Source organism: Procambarus clarkii, chromosome 4 (assembly GCF_040958095.1).
Source record: "Procambarus clarkii isolate CNS0578487 chromosome 4, FALCON_Pclarkii_2.0, whole genome shotgun sequence".
NCBI lineage: Eukaryota > Metazoa > Arthropoda > Malacostraca > Decapoda > Cambaridae > Procambarus > Procambarus clarkii.
In genome coordinates this window covers 46,715,134-46,739,222 of record NC_091153.1, presented here as the reverse complement: position 1 = coordinate 46,739,222, position 24,089 = coordinate 46,715,134, and the positions used below count along the sequence as shown (strand labels likewise).

The window sequence follows — 24,089 nt, the reverse complement described above, 5'->3', positions numbered from 1 at the left end:
AAATGATACATATGATTTGAAAAAGAGAATGTGTTAAGGGAAACTATTATAATTATCTTGCCACACAAGAGAGGTTGATGATTCATTAGTTTTCGTTTCCATGTTTACCACTGCTCCAGACTTGCTAAGCAGCTACCAAGGACTGGCGAATCATAACTCCAAGAGTCATTCTCCTTTAAATACAAATACAAATATTTATTCAGGTAAAGTACATGCACACAAGGTGAAATACAAAAGTTGATGGATTTATAGATAGCGCTAGTACATACGGAGCCTAAAGCCACTATTACGCAGTGTGTTTCGGGCAGGAAAAACACTAAGACTAAAACTTAATACTAACTTAAAGTATAAATTGTGTTGAGAAAAAAATCGGCTGCTTGGTTGTGTTATAGGTGATATTCATTATTTACCTAAATTCATGATTTACCTGAAAGTGGCCTCGGCAGGGACAGGAAACCGGTGGCTTGTCAAATATCCCCCCCTACAATTTTTACTCAGGATTTGTTCAAACTGGATTTTGAACTGCAGCAATATCTTGGCATTTACGGTTCCTGCGGGTAGGCAGTTCCATTGGTTTATAAACCTGTGGGTAAGAAAGCAACTCCAGTTTTCTGTCCTACATTGTGGCTTGTGGCTGTTGCAACTTGTGTGTGTTACATTTGACCTTTTTAAAGAAGTTGTCTGAATGAACATATTCCAAATTGCTCAGTATTTTTACAAGTTTAGACGAGATCAGCGATCATTTAGACGAGATCAGCGATCATTTAGACGAGATCAGCGATCATTTAGACGAGATCAGCGATCATTTAGACGAGATCAGCGATCATTTAGACGAGATCAGCGATCATTTAGACGAGATCAGCGATCATTTAGACGAGATCAGCGATCATTTAGACGAGATCAGCGATCATTTAGACGAGATCAGCGATCATTTAGTTCGGAGACGATTTTTGTATCCGAGTTGAACTTTTTTCAAAGCAAGTATGTCCCTTTGAGGGTGAGGTCTCCCTGCTTAGACACAATAGTCGTAATGGCGATGCACTAGATATTTGGACACACACACTCTTGCATTGTTCAATATTAACAAGTTTTGCCAGTCTTCTGACAATTTGTAGAGCTCGTGTAGATATCTTTAGAAGTCCTCAATACTGTTTTCGCTTCATATTTGACCATAGATGTGTCACCGGCTAATTTAATAATTTTTATCACATCAATTTTTTTTTTTTTTGAGATATATACAAGAGTTGTTACATTCTTGTACAGCCACTAGTACGCGTAGCGTTTCGGGCAAGTCCTTAATCCTATGGTCCCTGGAATACGATCCCCTGCCGCGAAGAATCGTTTTTTCATCCAAGTACACATTTTACTGTTGCGTTAAACAGAGGCTACAGTTAAGGAATTGCGCCCAGTAAATCCTCCCCGGCCAGGATACGAACCCATGACATAGCGCTCGCGGAACGCCAGGCGAGTGTCTTACCCCACTACACCACGGAGACTGTAAATGTAATGTAATGAAAATAACGGAGACTGTAAATGTAATGACATAAAAGGTTGGACCCAAGATTGGACCTTGCGGTACTCCACTCTCAACACTTTTCCAGTAAAATGTTCTTTCATTTAAGACACCTTGATTTCTTTGTTTCAACTATTGTTTTAATCATTCTCGTAATTCACCATTTATTCCATGTTTTTGTAATTTCCTTGTCACTTTCATGTGACACCTTGAAGTACATGAGCTACGAAGTACATGAGAAAATCAAATCAAATCTCAAGATAGCTTCCGGGAAGCTTATGTACTCTACGTCCGACCGAAGTCGTTTGTTTTGAGTTCGAGGCTTGTAGAAAGAGCAGGTAAGGGGGAAACAGTGTTGAGACGTCGGGACTGAAAGTAACTGGATCAAGTCTCGAGAAGGTGACAGTAAATATGAGTACAAGAACAGACGCTTGGGGAGGGGAGGATTGGGTGCTTGTGAGAGGATTGGGGTCGTGCGAGAGGATTGGGTGAGTGAGAGGTAATAAGGACTGAGTGTGTCTGGGCTCGGTACGGGGACTGAGCGTGTAGTGGACTGAGAGAGTATGGCGATAAATAAAGAGTGGAATTAGGAAGAGATGAGGATAGTTGAGTGCGATCAGAGATTGAGGCAGAGGAAGGAAGGAGATGGTAGAGGAGTGAAGTGAGAGAGTACGGTGGGAGGAGGGATTGACCGCGATAGATAAGGGGATAGAATAGATATAAAGAGTGGAGGAAGAGAGGGAGGAGCTGGTCATGGTAGAGGAGACAGCCTTCACCTACACTTCCACTGGTGAACTGAGTCAACACCGTTCATCCTGCCTCAGCTCTCACAGGTCTTAGCCCCCATAGTCTTACAACCCCCACAGGACCACTACCATAGTCTTACAGCCCCCACAGGTCCACTACCATAGTCTTACAGCCCCCACAGGACCACTACCGTAGTCTTACAGCCCCCACAGGACCACTACCATAGTCTTACATCCCCCACAGGACCACTACCATAGTCTTACAGCCCCACAGGACCACTGCCATAGTCTTACAGCCCCCACAGGACCACTACCATAGTCTTACATCCCCCACAGGACCACTACCATAGTCTTACAGCCCCCACAGGACCACTACCATAGTCTTACAGCCCCCACAGGACCACTACCATAGTCTTACAGCCCCCACAGGACCACTACCATAGTCTTACATCCCCCACAGGACCACTACCATAGTCTTACAGCCCCCACAGGACCACTACCATAGTCTTACAGCCCCCACAGGACCACTACCATAGTCTTACAGCCCCCACAGGACCACTACCATAGTCTTACATCCCCCACAGGACCACTACCATAGTCTTACAGCCCCCACAGGACCACTACCATAGTCTTACAGCCCCCACAGGACCACTACCGTAGTCTTACAGCCCCCACAGGACCACTACCATAGTCTTACATCCCCCACAGGACCACTACCATAGTCTTACAGCCCCCACAGGACCACTGCCATAGTCTTACAGCCCCCACAGGACCACTACCATAGTCTTACATCCCCCACAGGACCACTACCATAGTCTTACAGCCCCCACAGGACCACTACCATAGTCTTACAGCCCCCACAGGACCACTACCATAGTCTTACATCCCCCACAGGACCACTACCATAGTCTTACAGCCCCCACAGGACCACTACCATAGTCTTACATCCCCCACAGGACCACTACCATAGTCTTACAGCCCCCACAGGACCACTACCATAGTCTTACAGCCCCCACAGGACCACTACCATAGTCTTACATCCCCCACAGGACCACTACCATAGTCTTACAGCCCCCACAGGACCACTACCATAGTCTTACATCCCCCACAGGACCACTACCATAGTCTTACAGCCCCCACAGGACCACTACCATAGTCTTACAGCCCCCACAGGTCCACTGCCATAGTCTTACAGCCCCCACAGGACCACTACCATAGTTTTACAGCCCCCACAGGACCACTACCATAGTCTTACAGCCCCCACAGGACCACTACCATAGTCTTACAGCCCCCACAGGTCCACTGCCATAGTCTTACAGCCCCCACAGGACCACTACCATAGTTTTACAGCCCCCACAGGACCACTACCATAGTCTTACAGCCCCCACAGGACCACTACCATAGTCTTACAGCCCCCACAGGACCACTACCATAGTCTTACAGCCCCCACAGGTCCACTACCATAGTCTTACAGCCCCCACAGGACCACTACCATAGTTTTACAGCCCCCACAGGACCACTACCATAGTCTTAACTCTGGTGTCACCACCATTATATATATTAGAGGTAGAACCCCCTATTATATTTTGTTTCCTGTGTGTGGTGGTAGTGTTCCTGACCTTGACTGTACTGAAGGTAAATGTTTAATAACACCGACGTGACCTTGAGATACAGCCAGTGCTCACCTAGTTGTGGTTGTGGGGGTTGAGCTCTGGCTCTTTGGTCCCGCCTCTCAACTGTCAGTCAACTGATGTATAGGTTCCTGAGCCTCTTGGGCTCAGCGTGGTGAGGAGACTCAGCCTCACGACTGATTGTTCCAGTGCTATTGTACCTGAGCAGGAAGCTGAGCAGATGTACTCAGTGAACAACCCGCCTTAGAGTAGCACCCCAGTGAGGTGAGGCAGGGAGGGAGGGAGGGAATTATCAGGGGAAAAGCGCCAAGTCATTACGACTATATAGCACTAAGGGGGGTCTGGATTTGGGATGGGACGGGGGGGAAGGAATGGTGCCCAACCACTTGTGGACGGTCGGGGACTGAACGTCGACCTGCATGAAGCGAGACGGCCGCTCTACCGTCCAACCCCATGGATAGACAGGGGGGATGGAAGGGGCTGGTGGTACTCTTTAAGCCACATGAGCCAGGAAGGATAGTGTGTTGTGGACTGGACAAGGTCACCTAGCCTGTAGACGGGTCCGGCCGGACGGGAGTGTGGCGTTCCTCCCCTTCCCTATCCTTACCTTAAGGGACAGGCATTCCCTTGATGATTTCGAGGATTAGCGTCCCCGAGGCCCGGTCGTCGACGAAGCCTCCTCGTTGCTGGACTGGTCAGCCAGGCTGTTGGACGCGGCTGCTCGCAGCCTGATACACGAGTCACAGCCTGGTTGGCTATGCGTCTGTGCTATATTGTGCTGTCCTGGGTTTCCCATTTTCAGGGACGGGAAAGCTCGCCCTCGCCCCCGGGAAGGGCGAGACGATTGGGCATGTTTTCAAGCGAACCCTCTGATTACCTGACGAGAGTAACTGATCATCTGTTACTGATCATCATAAGAAATAGCCCAAGCTATTCTGTCCTTTTGAGACGTATCTTATTGTCTCAATGGACGTACCTGAACTGACATCCCGGGATGGACAGTCGCTGGCCAGGTGGACCTCGAGAAGCCTATCAGCCTTCATGTCCTTGACTAAAGTTCACCGTAGTCTATTTTTACAATGAAAGATATCGTCAAAATTTATTAAAAATGCCTGGAAGAGCTGGCGATAGCGTATAATTAATTATCAGAAAATAAGTCCAAATTAGGATAATTGCGTAGTGGCCGCTGAAGGTCAGCAGTCACAATACTCTTAGGTTAGAACTGATGATATCAGATACTACGGGCTCACCATAGCTCGTGCTACTTCGAACTTTTTTGTACCAAGTAGTATATCTTAAACAACAATAACTACTTACGAAGCGCGCCGCCAGAGTCATTACCGTAGCAGTAACACAAAAGATTAATCATTTTATTTACAAATATACAGAACGTGCAGACGATGAGTCACAATAACGTGGCTGAAGATATGGTGACCAGACCACACACTAGAAGGTGAAGACACGACAATGTTTCGGTCCGTCCTGGACCATTATCAGGTCGATTGTGATTATGATTATAGGATATAATTCAGCGGTTAACTAGTTCTTGCAGAAATTGCATATTAAATCATTAAATCGCGGCGTGCAGGCACGGAGCCTCGCGGCGTGCAGGCACTGAACCCTGCTGCGTGCACACAATCATAGCTGCACGCTTGCAAAATCTCAACATTCATATTAAAAAAGCAACACAAGCGAGAGTGGTAACCTCGCACGATGTCATCATCGGTCCTCAACACAGCGAAGTGGAGTTCTTGCAACACTGCAGGAGGAGAGTAGCGTGCGTGTGAGATCTCCGGCAGCACCAGCGCCTGCAAGCAGCGGCAGGTTAGAGAAGTTACTCAATGTTATGATGCCATGGAGCACAGCTGGAGGTCTCGCCGTCAACCTTGTCACTCAACCTGTAATTGACCCTTCTTGTGTGATCTTGACCTGCGCACCGCCACGCTGCGCACCGCTCCACGTCGCTCCCCACTGCGCACTGCTCCTCCACACCACCGCACTGCGCACAAGACGGGACGCTGGGCTCGATAACGAGTGAAACTTCAACCAAGGTTTTTGTACTTGCTGTAATCACGGTTCTCGGTAGTCAGGATGCGTTAGGCATTTACAAGTCTACTTACGAAACCTCTTCATCTTTCTCGATCATAGCAGGTTTTTTTTAAATTGATTAAACAGTTTACGAGCATCACGACTCCACAACCCAAGGTTATTATTGTTGTGAACAAGCTCGTAGTGCCAGAGTTCATAACTGTTTTATAAATGTTCACAAAGCCTCCATGATTGAATTAAGATGGACAGGCGATGAGTCACAATAACGAGGCTGAAGTATGTTGACCAGACCACACACTAGAAGGTGAAGGGACGACGACGTTTCGGTCCGTCCTGGACCATTCTCAAGACAATCGACTTAAGATGGACAGGTTTCGTAACTGGTTGCGGTAAAGCTTCATAACTTCTGGCCTCGCTGGTACTACAAAGAACATCCATTATGTTCCATCTCTCGTCTCCAGCTTGAGTGTTTGTGGAGAGAAGCTTGTGTTGGTCCTTGTGTGTCATGTCCTCCCTCTTATGTGTGTGTGCCTAGCCCAGTCCTCGACCAGGTCTCTTGGTTGCTGGAATGGTCAACCGGGCTGTTGGACGCGGGTGCTCGCAGCCTGACGTATGAATCACAGTCTGGTTGAGCAGGTACCAGCCTTACTTAATGTTGTAAATTAGCTGTGCATGCGTGTTCGGGACTTAGTAAACTTTGTGGTGGGATTCAAGACGAGAGCTTGCATGTGGGGACTGATATGAGGGCGCTGTAATGCCAAGCTGAGTTGATGCTTAAACATGCCTGGCTTGTTGGTGTTTGTGTGAGGATAGTGTTGGGGTGGGTGTTGTGTGGGGGTGGTGTTGGGTGGGTGTTGTGTGGGGGTGGGTGTTGTGTGGGGGGTGGTGTTGGGTGGGTGTTGTGTGGGGGTGGGTGTTGTGTGGGGGGTGGTGTTGGGGTGGGTGTTGTGTGGGGGGTGGTGTTGGGGTGGGTGTTGTGTGGGGGGGGGTGTTGGGGTGGGTGTTGTGTGGGGGTGGGTGTTGTGTGGGGGTGGGTGTTGTGTGGGGGTGGTGTTGGGTGGGTGTTGTGTGGGGGTGGGTGTTGTGTGGGGGGTGGTGTTGGGGTGGGTGTTGTGTGGGGGGTGGTGTTGGGGTGGGTGTTGTGTGGGGGGGTGGTGTTGGGGTGGGTGTTGTGTGGGGGTGGGTGTTGTGTGGGGGTGGGTGTTGTGTGGGGGGTGGTGTTGGGTGGGTGTTGTGTGGGGGGTGGTGTTGGGGTGGGTGTTGTGTGGGGGGTGGTGTTGGGGTGGATGTTGTGTGGGGGGTGGTGTTGGGGTGGGTGTTGTGTGGGGGGTGGTGTTGGGGTGGGTGTTATGTGGGGGGTGGTGTTGTGTGGGGGGTGGTGTTGGGGTGGGTGTTATGTGGGGGGTGGTGTTGTGTGGGGGGTGGTGTTGGGGTGGGTGTTGTGTGGGGGGTGGTGTTGGGGTGGGTGTTGTGTGGGGGTGGTGTTGGGTGGGTGTTGTGTGGGGGGTGGTGTTGGGGTGGGTGTTGTGTGGGGGGTGGTGTTGGGGTGGGTGTTGTGTGGGGGTGGTGTTGGGGTGGGTGTTGTGTGGGGGGTGGTGTTGGGGTGGGTGTTGTGTGGGGGGTGGTGTTGGGGTGGGTGTTGTGTGGGGGGGTGGTGTTGTGTGGGGGGTGGTGTTGGGGTGGGTGTTGTGTGGGGGGTGGTGTTGGGGGGTGTTTTGCCCAAGGAAGGGGTTGGTAACTTGGGTTTATCGGTAGTTGTATTCACCTAGTTGTGTTTGCGGGGGTTGAGCTTTGCTCTTTCGGCCCGCCTCTCAACTGTCTATCAACTGTTTGCTAACCACTATTTTTTTTCCACACCACACACACACACCCCAGGAAGCAGCCCGTAACAGCTGACTAACTCCCAGGTACCTATTTACTGCTAGGTAACAGGGGCATTCAGGGTGAAAGAAACTTTGCCCATTTGTTTCTGCCTTGTGCGGGAATCGAACCCTCTCCACAAAATTACAGTGGGTGTGTTTGTGTGTGTGTGTTCACGCAAGCTTAGTGCATGAGGATGTTTGAGTACGCGCGCTCGCCTGGTTAAGTGGTGACACCACTAAACCATCAGTTGACTGGTATAACAGCTCCCTGATCACGTAATCTGCGACTCATGTTAGTCTTGCGAACCAGGAACCGAGGAAGTCCTAACGAATTTTATATCTGCATTATTAATGTTTTATCTCAAATATAACTTAATTTAGTTTTCTAATAAAGAAACTGCATATATTTGGAGTTCCAGTCTTTAAGCTGTATATATTTAAGCCGCTTGTCAACGTGTGTAATAATAGTGTATGAATTTTTCAGCTATTTTAAAAATGTTAATCCATAACCTCAAATACAATTGTAGCTTCAGTAATGCATTATCGTAAATGTTTGTCATATAAGTCTTGTATAATTTGACAAAACACAGCGTCCACAAAAGCCATAACTGGCATCGTGGGAGTTAGATAAGCAGGAGTGTACAAAAGGCAGCGAGGCGGCCAGCCACCTGGAGACTTCAACGCGCTGTCGCAAGGTAGGTAGTGAGCCGAGGTGCGCGCCTTGCCTCTCTTGACTAATATATTTGTGGTTTGTGCCTCTCAAATCTCATGTGTTTTGGGATTCTAAGTTTCGTGCGAGTATTAGCGTGACTCCCAAGACTATGCGTTTGTTTGTATTAAAGTTAATCACTGCTAAATTATGTAGTTAACTAGTACACGCGAAGCACCTATTAGCAGGGCTTAAGCTTCCTGGAATTATATATCGTCAGAGGGGGACAACAGTGCGCTGTATTAAGCTGTTAAGGTTTCACGGGAAGGAAGAGCACCTCACAAGTTTAAACCACGACTGGACAGACAAACAGCCTCGCAAACTGAACAGTAAACTGAACATAATAATATTGCCTTCACTGAAAGCAATCCCCACTCTCCCCCCACCTATTGAAGGTCATACTCCCCCCCCCCCTTCCTTCTCCGCACTGAAGGTAACTACTACGCTCAAGGCTATTCCAACCAACATGTTCCGTCCTTGCAAAATGTTTACACCTCCGTCTATCCACCAACCCCAAGGTCCCTCCTCCATCCCAGTCTATCGTTTCTCCCCATCTCCACCCTATCCATTAATCTTACTCCTATCCAAAGCCTATCCTAGACATTTCCATCTTTCACCTGTTTAGTTTGTTAGCCATCCCCCCTTGTCTTCTAATGGGTGGTGATGGAAGTAAATCTCTTCCCCCACCCCTCCCTGTCTCTTCCCCCACCCCTCCCTGTCTCTTCCCCCACCCCTCCCTCCCTGTCTCTTCCCCCCCTCCCTCCCTGTCTCTTCCCCCCCTCCCTCCCTCCCTGTCTCTTCCCCCCTCCCTCCCTCCCTGTCTCTTCCCCCCCCCTCCCTCCCTGTCTCTTCCCCCCCCCTCCCTCCCTGTCTCTTCCCCCCTCCCTGTCTCTTCCCCCCCTCCCTCCCTGTCTCTTCCCCTCCCCCCTCCCTGTCTCTTCCCCTCCCCCCTCCCTGTCTCTTCCCCTCCCCCCTCCCTGTCTCTTCCCCTCCCCCCTCCCTGTCTCTTCCCCTCCCCCCTCCCTGTCTCTTCCCCCCTCCCTGTCTCTTCCCCCCTCCCTGTCTCTTCCCCCCTCCCTGTCTCTCCCCCCCCTCCCTGTCTCTCCCCCCCCTCCCTGTCTCTCCCCCCCCCTCCCTGTCTCTCCCCCCCCCTCCCTGTCTCTCCCCCCCTCCCTGTCTCTCCCCTCCCCTCCCTGTCTCTCCCCCCCCTCCCTGTCTCTCCCCCCCCCTCCCTGTCTCTCCCCCCCTCCCTGTCTCTCCCCCCCTCCCTGTCTCTTCCCCCCCCCCCTCCCCTCCGTGTCTCTTCCTCCCCTCCCCTCCGTGTCTCTTCCTCCCCTCCCCTCCCTGTCTCTTCCTCCCCTCCCCTCCCTGTCTTTTTCCCCCTTCCCTGTCTCTTCCCCCCCTCTCCCTCCTCCCCTTCTCCCTGTCTCTCCCCCCCCCTCCCTGTCTCTCCGCCCCTCCTCCCTGTCTCTCTCCCCCCCTCCCTCCCTGTCTCTCCCCCCCCTCCCTCCCTCCTTGTCTCTCCCCCCCCCCTCCCTCCCTGTCTCACCCCCCCCCCTCCCTCCCTGTCTCTCCCCCCCCTCCCTCCCTTTCTCTCCCCCCCCTCCCTCCCTGTCTCTCCCCCCCCCCTCTCTCCTTCCTCTTCCCTCATCTATTCCTTCGTCTCTCCTCCTCCCTATCCCTCCCCATCCTCCCGTTCTGCACCATCCAGACTCCAAGATAACTGAAGATATTATCATACGCGATACTATACAATTATTGTCGTATGCTCCGTGAAGGACGGTGAGTGATATTGGAACACTCAGTCTGCGGCCATGTTAGTGATGAACCTGTTCCTGGGACGGCTTGTAGGCTCTAGCGCTGGGTATAGGTGTTAGGGCTCTACAGTAACAGGCTTGGAGACGGTTACACACACACTCACGAAGCTTTGAACGTCACCAGAGCACCAGACGGAGCTCGCGGGCGGAGAAAGTTCTCACAGATGACTCGAGGGTGAATGTGTCCAACCACTTGGGGTGGACGGTAGAGCGACGGTCTCGCTTCAGGCAGGTCGGTGTTCAATCCCCGACCGTCCATAAGTGGTTGGGTACCATTCCTTTCCCCCGTCCCATCGCAAATCCTTATCCTGACCCCCTTCCTAGTGCTATATAGTCATAATGGCTTGGCGCTTTCCCCCTGATAATTCTCTGTCTGTCTGTCTGTCTGGTGAATGTGTCATCACATTCTTTTCATTCGTTATAAGAATACGTCACTGTTTTTGTTCACTATTTCTTCCAAGTGTGTCTTGGTCAGCTGTAGGTAGTGATTTTATTTAATTAGTTATTTAAATTAACCCGTTTTCTTCGACATATACCAAGCTATTTAGTTTCAAAGTGATTTTGTTTATGTATAGAAGGCTAATTATATTTTCTTTGATTACGACTTAAATTTGACTTGGATACCAGGAGTGGATGCTGGAGGTATACTAGGAGTAGACTCTGGGAGTATACCTACTCTCTCACTTCACACAGCAGGTATACTATGGCTCCTGTGGCGAGACTTGTGACCCTGGTGGTGGTGGTGGTGTGTGTAGGCGGCGTACTGTCCCAGACTCCTCCTCCCTCGGGCTGCCCAATCGTTCCCGTCATCAGGAACTTCAATATTCACCAGGTGAGAACCACAAACACATTAATGAACATAATAGATCGATTTTGATGGTTTATAATCAAACAATTTTCCACTGAATATACGTCTTCCCTTGTTATTATTTAAACAGAAATTTGATTAAAAAGACTACACTATTAAGACTACACTATTAAGACTACACTATTAAGACTACGGTGGCGTGCCTGGGCCCTACGGTGGCGTGCCTGGGCCCTACGGTGGCGTGCCTGGGCCCTACGGTGGCGTGCCTGGGCCCTACGGTGGCGTGCCTGGGCCCTACGGTGATTATGACTACAGGTAATAAATATAATTATTCCTCTGGGCAGTACCTTGGACGATGGTACGAGATCGAGCGATTCTTCAACCCCTTCCAGAGCGGCGACTGTGTAACGGCTGACTACGACCTCTTACCTAACGGCTCCGTCTCCGTTGTCAACACCCAGCTGGTAAAGTAAGTAGCAACGGCTGTTCCTGTTGTCAGCACGCAGCTTGTGACGCAGTAACGGCAATATCAGGCCCCTGGAGTGTGTGTCTCGACAGAATTCAGCGGTATCAAACTTAATATCATTATTTACCGTCGAGAAAACGGTCCATTGTATCTCCAACTCTTCGACAGGGGACGACTGGACTCCCTCAGTGGCATTGGGACTCCCGGACCTGACCCAACTGAAGGGAAACTCGTGGTAAACTTCCCCGACTCGCCTGGTAAGACTCGTATACTACCAAGTGTAAGAATTAGTTGAGCTTAAAGGGTATGTGCAGTCCAGCTTGAATGGTCCCTGCTTGAACGGTATTATTCCTGTATATAACTGTTTGTGAACGGTCATACGGGCTCATTATTCTACTGTTGCGAAATTGTGCAGTTACATGTGAGCAACTTTACGTATTAGATAAGGTCCTGTAGAAAATGTGTCGTGTTCGAAACGTGTTCACTTCTTGTTAGGATTCAGAGACACTACATATCCACTTAGGACTTCCTCTTATCCACATTACGACAGCTTAGTCGGTATTTACTTAAGTTTACGAGAGTTGACGCACTTAGTCCATAACAATAACGACTTCTTGAAGAGGACCTCGAAGCAATTGGGTTCTCAGGAACTGCTTAAGTAAATATAAATTACGCCACCGTGAGTGTTACGAGGTGCAAGCTCTCGTAAGTGGGCACGTAATGTTTTTGTGACTCGTAAATGGTGCCCATTTACGTAGAGTTTTGTGAATCGTGTCCCAAACTGACTCTTGTATCTTACCACAGTCGGAAGCTTCACTACTGACGGACTCCCGAACTACAATGTGGTGATCACCGACTACGTCAACTACGCCGTCGTCTACTCCTGCGTGTCGTTTGCGCCAGGCTCCAACTATGGCAAGTGTCGTTCTCAGCCGAGTATCAGTCGTTGACCCGAATATCTGTGCCGAGATCTTGATAATTATAAAGCCTTTGGCAAGCAAAATGAGCTCAATAGTGCAATAGACTTCATATGTTTACATGAACTTTATCAAGAGCTCTGAGGAAGAGTGATTGTAACGTCCATAAACACAATTATGTTAGGTTTTGTATATCTAGATTGTAGTCTATTTTGTACTTGTAAAAATGTTAGTAAATGTATTTTCCTGTAAGTAATTTTGTCATTGTTCTTCAGAGTTCTCGTGGATTCTCTCCCGGTACCCGACGGTACCCCAGAACTTCTTGAACCAGTTGAAGGAGTGGCTCAAGGCGGTGAACGTAGATTCCAGCCAATACATGCCCACCAAGCAGGAGTACTGGTGTCCCAGACGCCCCCTCTAGCTACTGTAGAAGGGCCGGCCGGCAGGAGTTCCTCCGGCAGGAGTTCCTCCGGCAGGTGTTCCTCCGGCAGGTGTTCCTCCGGCAGGTGTTCCTCCGGCAGGTGTTCCTCCGACAGGTGTTCCTCCGACAGGTGTTCCTCCGACAGGCAGCGTCTTGGGCAGAAGTGTACGTGTCGACAGTGCTGCCCCCAGGCATAGGGTGGCGGACTGGCCAACCCAGTCCCACAAAGATGCTCAACAGCTTTCGCCAAAGGGTCTTCAGGATGTTATCTTTATCTACTACGAACATAAGTAAACGTCAATGGTAAAATTTGTTTGAAAATTGTAGGCAACATTAGAATTTGTGAGGTAGAAATCTAGTAATAGTCCATTATTAATGGATTGTATTGTAGAATTTGAATCGAACATGATTTGGCCTTGATAACCCCGACTGTGTATCACAGGAATTCCTAATGACCCAAGACACTAAAATGGTAGTACGAGGCGCTTGACAACATCCAGGAGCACTACAGCTGACCTAAGGGCATTATTCCCTCCCCTCCCTTACATGTACATCTCTTTCACCCCCCGCCATACACATACTCCCTCACACACATTGTATCTCTCTAGATACGTATGTCATACACCAATGCGTGTATCCTCGTCTCATACAGATATCTCACCCCCCCCCCCGCCCCACCTACTAAACAAATCATTACACAGCTCCCCCCCCCCCTCCCCCAACCCCTCTTCCACCCAATCACGTCCCCTCAGAGAACAAGTTTCCCGAATCATTATCATTATTCCCCACTCACAGTCCATTAAACTACATCTGAGGTGAATGGGTGCACAGTATTCAGTACAAACTAATATAACCATTAAATGCGTTTTTTACTATTCCTTTATCAATAGAATTCTTGGTGACTCGGATACTTTTGATATCGTTCGCCTTATGCGTTTTTGTTCTCGTATTGGCGTCCTTGGTGATATTTAGCGCCCTCTGATTATCCCGCGCATTTGATGGTGCTACATAGCCTTCCCGGCTTGGTGCCTTCTTTTGATAATTACTTACTATTTCCTTGGGTATATAGATAATTTTGCAACAGGAACTGTTGAACAGTCAGATAATGTACAGGATAAAATGATTGTAATCATTTTAAACATGACCTTAAATTGTTTGGGTGAATTGTAACCCAATTTCTGTGTGTTTATTCAGTCATTGAATAAAACAATTCAATGATTGTCAAGTAGCATTGTTGGTTTAGGTATTCCTGCAGCAGAAACAATACTAAGAACACGGGCACTACTCCGCTGACCGACTGACTTGTGAAGCTGAAGAAGCCACCTCTATGGTAACTGAAGCCACCCAAGAGGTCCCATCAATATAGTGGTAGATTTTTTATCGAGTGATTTTTTTGGTGGTCAAACTGCAGACCACAGGAAACCTCGCTAAGTAACGGGATTTACACCTCTCTTGTGTAGTGAATCCTACTAGAAATCCTACTAGTAATCCCCTAGAAATCCTATTAGAAATAATCCTAGAAATCGCCTAGAAATCAACTTCCCAGGATTTCTAGTAGAATTCCTAGGAATTCTAATAGGATTCCTAGGAATTCTAGCAGGATTCCTAGTATTTCTAGTAGGATTTATAGGACTTCAAGGATTTCTAATTGGATTCCCATGATTTCTAATAGGATTCCTATGATTTCTAGTACGATTTCTAGGATTTATAGTAGAATTCCTAGGATTTGTAGTAGGATTTCTAGTAGGATTCCCAGGATTTCTTGTAGGATTCCTAGTTTTTCTAGTAGGATTCCCATGATTTCAAGTAGGATTCCTAGGATTTCTAGTGGGATTCCTAGAAGGATTCCTTGGATTTTGTAAGATTCCTAGGGTTTCTAGTAGGATTCCTAGTATTTCTAGGATTTCTAGTAGCATTTCTAATAGGATTTCTAGTTCTAGTAAGATTCCTAGGCTTTCTAGTAGGATTCCTAGGAATTCAAGTGGGGTTTCTAGAAGGATTCCTTAGAATTTAAGATTCCTAGGGTTTCTATTAGGATTCCTAGGATTCTAGTAGCATTTCTAATAGGATTCCTAGGATTTCTAGAATTCCTAGAATTTCTAGTAGGATTCCTAGGATTTCAAGTGGGATTCTTATTATGTTTCCTTGGATTTCAAGTATGATTCCTAGTAGGATTCCTAATAGGATTCCTAGGATTTCTGGTAGGATTTCTAGTAGAATTCCTTGGATTTGTAATAAGTTTCCAAGGATTTTTAGTAGGGTTCCTATGATTTCTAGTAGGATTTCTAGGATTTATATTACGATTCCTAGGATTTATAGTGGGATTCCTTGGATTTATAGTAGGGTTCCTACGATTTCTAGTAAGATTCCAACAATTTCTAGTAGTATCCTTATGATTTCTAGTAGGATTTCTTACAGCACTGTAAATCACTGTACAGACAGGTACCTTACAGCACCGTACAGGGGCCCTACAGCACCGTACAGGGGCCCTACAGCACCGTACAGGGGCCCTACCGCACCGTACAGGGGCCCTACAGCACCGTACAGGGGCCCTACAGCACCGTACATGGGCCCTACAGCGCCGTACAGGGGCCTTACAGCACCGTACAGGGGCCTTACAGCACCGTACAGGGGCCTTACAGCACCGTACAGGGGCCCTACAGCGCCGTACAGGGGCCCTACAGCGCCGTACAGGGGCCCTACAGCGCCGTACAGGGGCCCTACAGCGCCGTACAGGGGCCCTACAGCGCCCTACAGGGGCCCTACAGCGCCCAACAGGGGCCCTACAGCGCCCTACAGCGCCGTACAGGGGCCCTACAGCGCCGTACAGGGGCCCTACAGCACCGTACAGGGCCCCAAAGCACCGTACAGGGGCCCCAAAGCACCGTACAGGGGCCCTACAGCACCGTACATTACTTTACAGCACCGTACAGGGGCCCTACAGCACCGTACATTACTTTACAGCACCGTACAGGGGCCCTACAGCACCGTACATTACTTTACAGCACCGTACAGGGGCCCTACAGCACCGTACAGGGGCCCTACAGCACCGTACATTACCTTACAGCACCGTACAGGGGCCCTACAGCACCGTACATTACCTTACAGCACTGTACAGGTACCCTACAGCACCGTACAGGGGCCCTACAGCACCGTACAGGGGCCCTACAGCACCGTACAGGGGCCCTACAGCACGGTACAGGGGCCCTACAGCACCGTACAGGGGCCTTACAGCACCGTACAGGGGCCTTACAGCACCGGACAGGGGCCCTACAGCACCGTACATTACCTTAGAGCACCGTACATTACCTTACAGCACCGTACAGGGGCCCTACATCACCGTACAGGGGCCCTACAGCACCGTACAGGGGCCCTACAGCACCGTACAGGGGCCTTACAGCACCGTACAGGGGCCTTACAGCACCGTACATTACCTTACAGCACCGTACATTACCTTACAGCACCGTAGAGGGGCCCTACAACACCGGACAGGGGCCTTACAGCACCGTACAGGGGCCCTACAGCACCGTACATTACCTTACAGCACCGTACAGGGGCCCTACAGCACCGTACATTACCTTACAGCACCGTACAGGGGCCCTACAGCACCGTACAGGGGCCTTACAGCACCGTGCAGGGGGACCTACAGCGCCGTACAGGGGCCCTACAGCACCGTACATTACCTTACAGCACCGTACAGGGGCCCTACAGCACCGTACAGGGGCCCTACAGCACCGTACAGGGGCCCTACAGCACCGTACATGGGCCCTACAGCACCGTACAGGGGCCTTACAGCACCGTACAGGCGCCCTACAGCACCGTACAGGGGCCCTACAGCACCGTACAGGGGCCCTACAGCACCGTACAGGGGCCCTACAGCACCGTACAGGGGCCCTACAGCACCGTACAGGGGCCTTACAGCACCGTACAGGGGCCTTACAGCACCGTACAGGGGCCCTACAGCACCGTACAGGGGCCCTACAGCGCCGTACAGGGGCCCTACAGCGCCGTACAGGGGCCCTACAGCACCGTACAGGGGCCCTACAGCACCGTACAGGGGCCCTACAGCACCGTACAGGGGCCCTACAGCACCGTACAGGGGCCCCTACAGCACCGTACAGGGGCCTTACAGCACCGTACAGGGGCCCTACAGCACCGTACATTACCTTACAGCACCGTACAGGGGCCCTACAGCACCGTACAGGGGCCCTACAGCACCGTACAGGGGCCCTACAGCACCGTACAGGGGCCCTACAGCACCGTACAGGGGCCTTACAGCACCGTACATTACCTTACAGCACCGTACAGGGGCCCTACAGCACCGTACAGGGGCCCTACAGCACCGTACAGGGGCCCTACAGCACCGTACAGGGGCCCTACAGCACCGTACAGGGGCCTTGCAGCACCGTACAGGGGCCTTACAGCACCGTACAGGGGCCCTACAGCACCGTACATTACCTTACAGCACCGTACAGGGGCCCTACAGCACCGTACAGGGGCCTTACAGCGCCGTACAGGGGCCCTACAGCACCGTACAGGGGCCTTACAGCACCGTACATTACCTTACAGCACCGTACAGGGGCCCTACAGCACCGTACAGGGGCCCTACACCGCCGTACATTACCTTACAGCACCGTATAGGGGCCCTACAGCACCGTACAGGGGCCCTACAGCACCGTACATTACCTTACAGCACCGTACAGGGGCCCTACAGCAACGTACATTACGTTACAGCACCGTACAGGGGCCTTACAGCACAGTACATTACCTTACAGCACCGTACAGGGGCCTTACAGCACCGTACATTACCTTACAGCACCGTACATTACCTTACAGCACCGTACAGGGGCGCTATAGCACCGTACATTACCTTACAGCACCGTACAGGGGCCTTACAGCACCGTACAGGGGCCCTACAGCGCCCTACAGGGGCCTTATAGCACCGTACCGGGGCCCTACAGCACCGTACATTATCTTACAGCACCGTACAGGGGCCCTACAGCACCGTACAGGGGCCTTACAGCACCGTACAGGGGCCTTACAGCACCGTACAGGGGCCTTACAGCACCGTACAGGGGCCTTACAGCACCGTACAGGGGCCTTACAGCACCGTACAGGGGCCCTACAGCACCGTACAGGGGCCTTACAGCACCGTACATTATCTTACAGCACCGTACATTACCTTACAGCACCATACAGGGGCCCTACAGCACCGTACAGGGGCCTTACAGCACCGTACATTACCTTACAGCACCGTACAGGGGCTTTACAGCACCGTACATTACCTTACAGCACCGTACAGGGGCCTCACAGCACCGTACAGGGGCCCTACAGCACCGTACATTACCTTACAGCACCGTACATTACTTTGCAGCACAGTACATTACCTTACAGCACCGTACATTACCTTACAGCACCGTACAGGGGCGCTACAGCGCCGTACAGGGGCCCTACAGCACCGGACAGGGGCCCTACAGCACCGTACATTACCTTACAGCGCCGTACAGGGGCCATACAGCACCGTACAGGGGCCATACAGCACCGTACAGAGGCCCTACAGCACCGTACAGGGGCCCTACAGCACTGTACAGGGGCCCTACAGCGCCGTACAGGGGCCCTACAGGGGCCCTGCAGCGCCGTACAGGGGCCCTACAGCGCCGTACAGGGGCCCTACAGCGCCGTACAGGGGCCCTACAGCGCCGTACAGGGGCCCTACAGCGCCGTACAGGGGCCCTACAGCACCGTACATTACCTTACAGCACCGTACAGGGGCCCTACTGTAACGGGGGGTGGGGGGAAATAGCTCTATCTTGTCCATTATTCCACCCCCCAGTTAACTAACGAGGCCGGGGGAAACAGCTCTCTCTAGTCCGTTATCCCGTCCCCAGTTAGCTAACTATTCTAGAGCACCCTCCAGAGTTCCTAAGGCAACCTCTCTCGTTCAACACCTTGTAACCTAGGTATTTGACTACCTAGGTACTAAGACCACAAGGCGTCGTAACTGGATCAGCTACCCGAAACTCTAGAGAGAACTCTAGAATACAAAATCATTGCCACAAACGTATAAGAGGAAACGAAAGGAAAGAAATGAAAAGTGAAGTAATTAGTGAGGGTTTGGGGTGAGAGGTAGAGAGGTGGGAGGAGCGAGGAGGGTCATTAGTTGAAAGTGAGAGTTTAGAGAGGGGTGGAGGGAGAGGTGTAGATAGGTAGAAGTAGAAGAGTAGATAGTAGAAGTAGAAAGTAGATAGTAGAAGACGAAATGCTGCCACCATCCATTCATGATCATTACATACGAGACAAGGAATGGAACTTGCCTGTATCACAATATTCTCAAAAGATGTTATCATGAGTTCATTATTAGTAGTTCCCATCTTTATCATTTACTCATTCTAAACCATGAAAACAGTAACCATAGAGGCTTTCTCACCTCAACTCAAAGCTCTAGGGAACAAAGTTAAACACAATTTAAATAATAAATTCATAATTATATTTCCCATGAAGTATCATAATTTAGCAATTAAATTAAAATGTTCCAGTTTAATATGCAAAGTGAGTCATCATCCAAGAATTCGAGAACCCTACAACTTGACTGCCCCTGATCATCACACAACATATGTAAACACGACCAAGTCACCTTAATGTTCACTCACCGAGTACTGAGTCTAAGTTGAATAGAGAGGGGGGGGGGGGTCTGTAGCTTGACAGAGACTGTCTCGCCCCTGCCGGCCGACAACCTCCCTGGTAGGGACGTCTTCTCTCTCTCGTCTGCTGCTCTGTCTGTTAATGCTCCATGCTGGATAGCTCTCCGAGTTTATATTGGGGAACCTAGTAGCTAACTCCGCCCACAAGTAGATAGCCTCCGGCACTACCAAGCCACTCCTCAAACGTCGGCTTGTTTGAAGGCTACCAGACTACAATTAAGAGCTTAGCGGAAGCAAGGTGAAATTCTCATGATCTGACCTCAGGTCACTTGAGGTCATTAACGCTTTGAGGTGTGAGATCTCAGGCAGACAACTGGCGCCTTTCCAAATCCCTGTCTGTGACTCATATTCTATATATATTTTAAATAAACTAACCCAAACACTTTTACAGTGTTACATCTCCCCTTCTCCCCGAAATAAAGTTTTTGCAACACTGCTAAAGCAAGCTAGCTGTGTGCAACAACTTTATTAACGAAAAAAAAAATACATCCTAGCTAAACAATTATACATCATCCTACTCTAAAAAATGAAATATGTAGACAGACGTCCATTGTCTCTGGCTGGGCGACGTCACTGCTTGGTCTTGTAGATAATCCTGTACCACATTTCTTCAACACAACTGCCTCCGTCGCTTCTCCGTCGTTAACGCACAACAACACTTGGTCAACCCGAAAGCCGTTACTACTTGAACTGAGCACAGGACCGTGGAATTCGGTTGTCCCAGCTGATCTGTAATTGGCCCTACGTCAGTCACCATGAGAGACGTATATTGGGGTTCTTCACAGCTATAGGGACTACAAGTTTCGAGACCTTCATATAGTTGCCAACAGTAGAAATCCCATCCTACTCTTCTTCCTCCCTGTTGCTCCAGCACGCCTCCTTCAGAGAGCTACTTCTGACAGCCACATCAAGTCCGCATGACACAGGAAGAATCACTCAACAGAGCAACATGCTTGTAGGAGGGGCGGCCAGTCAAGGCAAACGATCCTGTCTTGCAATTACGCTCCATGCAATAATGCTGACACCAGCAAGGGACACTAGGTATCGTGTCTCAGCTTGGCTTATCTTCTTCTTTCTTCTCTCTTCTTTCTTCTCTCTTCTTTCTTCTCTCTTCTTTCTTCTTTCTTCTCTCTTCCTCCTCCCATGGGTCTTTGACAAGCGACCTGGGGTCCATTGGGGGTCTGTCCGTCCTGGGGTCCATCCTGGGTAGACCGATGTTGGTGGGACAGACTGGAGTCGTTGTTGCTCCTCTTCCATCATTACTGGGTCGTCTGGGGTCGTCTGCAGAACGACCTGGGGTCCACTGGGGGTCCGTCCGTCTTGGGGTCCACTGGGGTCCGTCCGTCTTGGGGTCCACTGGGTAGACCAATGTTGACCGACCGAGAGGGCTGCATCTTGGGGTCCCCTGGGGTGGTGGTGGTGGTGGTGGCCCTGACATCCAGGTAGGGGCTGGTCGTCGTGGTGGTGAGGAACAGCCGTGAGTGTGGTATAAGGCAGCCGTCTCCCTCTTCTGTATGTGCGTCTCTCCTCTCTTCTGGCTCCCACCTGTGAAATGAACAGAAAGGCGACAATACGTGTTCCCAAGATGTTTGTGTGACCCTGTCGTTTGTATAGGGTTACACAGTCCTATCATACCGCTCTCCTCCTGGCAACAACTACACTTCAATTTTTAATAATTCAATTAACTCTGAATGATATTGACTTGGTGGAACATAAAACAGTAACAGAGTAAAGTTAGAGAAGAGAGAATAAGGTCATCACTACTTTTAACTTGTCACAAAAAAAAAATCAACACTAATAGACAAAACACTAGCCTAAACTTAACTGTACCGTTCCTAATCTTAAGTACATAATTAACCATTACTCCCACCCTTAACCTACAGCCACCTACGTGACCCAGAGTGTCTCCCTAGCATCTCCGCCGTTCAACAACTCCAAACTGTTGCCACCCCTGTGACCAGACTATCTAACGTCGAGCGTCCCCAACGTGAAGTCTACTGACATACTAAGGCTCCCCCTAGCATGCTGTACAAGACCAGTACACCTCGGGTTATTGCGTTCAAATGGAGTAAAACAGTCGATCGCAATAATCTGAGCAGAACCACCACTAAATTCTACTTAAGAACTACACCTGCCACTCCCCAACTGACCTGGAGACCAGCGGTGGCTGGGTGTCCTCCTGGGACATGCGAGGTCACCTGTCACACTCAGCTGACCTGCACTACCAACACCGCTAAGTTCCCAAATCGCCAAATCTTATCACTAACATAAATCACTACACACGCAAGTTCTGGTGAACATTCCCTGAATACCACAAAACTCACAAAATCACTAAACACAACACCCGAGAATCACCATCTCCTAACCTGAACAAAGCTCGCTAAATCGCGAATAATAAACACCTGTCAAGATCTCCCTGATAGCGCCTGAGCGGCAAAAAGACACGTGGGACTGAACAATGTTAAAAGAACACCAACTACCTACAACATTGTTCAACACCGCTGCCATCATTGTAACGGGGGGTGGGGGGAAATAGCTCTATCTTGTCCATTATTCCACCCCCCAGTTAACTAACGAGGCCGGGGGAAACAGCTCTCTCTAGTCCGTTATCCCGTCCCCAGTTAGCTAACTATTCTAGAGCACCCTCCAGAGTTCCTAAGGCAACCTCTCTCGTTCAACACCTTGTAACCTAGGTATTTGACTACCTAGGTACTAAGACCACAAGGCGTCGTAACTGGATCAGCTACCCGAAACTCTAGAGAGAACTCTAGAATACAAAATCATTGCCACAAACGTATAAGAGGAAACGAAAGGAAAGAAATGAAAAGTGAAGTAATTAGTGAGGGTTTGGGGTGAGAGGTAGAGAGGTGGGAGGAGCGAGGAGGGTCATTAGTTGAAAGTGAGAGTTTAGAGAGGGGTGGAGGGAGAGGTGTAGATAGGTAGAAGTAGAAGAGTAGATAGTAGAAGTAGAAAGTAGATAGTAGAAGACGAAATGCTGCCACCATCCATTCATGATCATTACATACGAGACAAGGAATGGAACTTGCCTGTATCACAATATTCTCAAAAGATGTTATCATGAGTTCATTATTAGTAGTTCCCATCTTTATCATTTACTCATTCTAAACCATGAAAACAGTAACCATAGAGGCTTTCTCACCTCAACTCAAAGCTCTAGGGAACAAAGTTAAACACAATTTAAATAATAAATTCATAATTATATTTCCCATGAAGTATCATAATTTAGCAATTAAATTAAAATGTTCCAGTTTAATATGCAAAGTGAGTCATCATCCAAGAATTCGAGAACCCTACAACTTGACTGCCCCTGATCATCACACAACATATGTAAACACGACCAAGTCACCTTAATGTTCACTCACCGAGTACTGAGTCTAAGTTGAATAGAGAGGGGGGGGGGGTCTGTAGCTTGACAGAGACTGTCTCGCCCCTGCCGGCCGACAACCTCCCTGGTAGGGACGTCTTCTCTCTCTCGTCTGCTGCTCTGTCTGTTAATGCTCCATGCTGGATAGCTCTCCGAGTTTATATTGGGGAACCTAGTAGCTAACTCCGCCCACAAGTAGATAGCCTCCGGCACTACCAAGCCACTCCTCAAACGTCGGCTTGTTTGAAGGCTACCAGACTACAATTAAGAGCTTAGCGGAAGCAAGGTGAAATTCTCATGATCTGACCTCAGGTCACTTGAGGTCATTAACGCTTTGAGGTGTGAGATCTCAGGCAGACAACTGGCGCCTTTCCAAATCCCTGTCTGTGACTCATATTCTATATATATTTTAAATAAACTAACCCAAACACTTTTACAGTGTTACACTACAGCACCGTACAGGAGCCCTACAGCACTGTACAGGGGCCCTACAGCGCCGTACAGGGGCCCTACAGCGCCGTTCAGGGGCCCTACAGCACCGTACAGGGGTCCTACAGCGCCGTACAGGGGCCGTACAGCACCGTACATTACCTTACAGCGCCCTACAGGAGCCCTACAGCGCCCTACAGGGGCCCTACAGCACCGTACAGGGGCCCTTCAGCACCGTACAAGGGCCCTACAGCACCGTACATTACCTTACAGCACCGTACAGGTACCCTACAGCACCGTACAGGTGCCCTACAGCACCGTACAGGGGCCCTACAGCACCGTACATTACCTTACAGCACCGTACAGGTGCCCTACAGCACCGTACAGGGGCCCTACAGCACCGTACAGGGGCCCTACAGCACCGTACAGGGGCCCTACAGCACCGTACAGGGGCCCTACAGCACCGTACAGGTGCCCTACAGCACCGTACAGGTGCCCTACAGCACCGTACAGGTGCCCTACAGCACCGTACAGGTGCCTTACAGCACCGTACAGGTACCTTACAGCACCGTACAGGTACCCTACAGCACCGTACAGGTGCCTTACAGCACCGTACAGGTACCTTACAGCACCGT

The 24,089-nt window shown here is 49.9% G+C and overlaps 2 protein-coding genes across 7 annotated transcripts in view; both read left to right on the top strand.

The window, feature by feature from the left end:
• The window catches only part of LOC123749572 (apolipoprotein D), a 48,861-nt gene extending 35,061 nt beyond the window's left edge, over positions 1 to 13,800 (top strand). For 3 of the 6 annotated variants that reach the window (XM_045731753.2, XM_069334458.1, XM_069334449.1), the window contains 5 exons: positions 11,021 to 11,159; positions 11,480 to 11,604; positions 11,770 to 11,858; positions 12,406 to 12,516; positions 12,794 to 13,800. In XM_045731753.2, the coding sequence (XP_045587709.2) occupies positions 11,021 to 11,159; positions 11,480 to 11,604; positions 11,770 to 11,858; positions 12,406 to 12,516; positions 12,794 to 12,939 (610 nt within the window). In that variant the 3' untranslated portion in view covers positions 12,940 to 13,800. The remainder of the gene's footprint in view (positions 1 to 11,020; positions 11,160 to 11,479; positions 11,605 to 11,769; positions 11,859 to 12,405; positions 12,517 to 12,793) is intronic. The other 3 variants (XM_069334468.1, XM_069334456.1, XR_011230074.1) reach the window with 2 other exon arrangements.
• Positions 13,096 to 24,089, top strand: part of LOC123749556 (uncharacterized) — a 16,749-nt gene continuing 5,755 nt past the window's right edge. Inside the window, exon 1 of the mRNA XM_045731655.2 lies at positions 13,096 to 13,229. Coding sequence (XP_045587611.1) covers positions 13,169 to 13,229 — 61 coding nt within the window. The 5' untranslated portion in view covers positions 13,096 to 13,168. The remainder of the gene's footprint in view (positions 13,230 to 24,089) is intronic.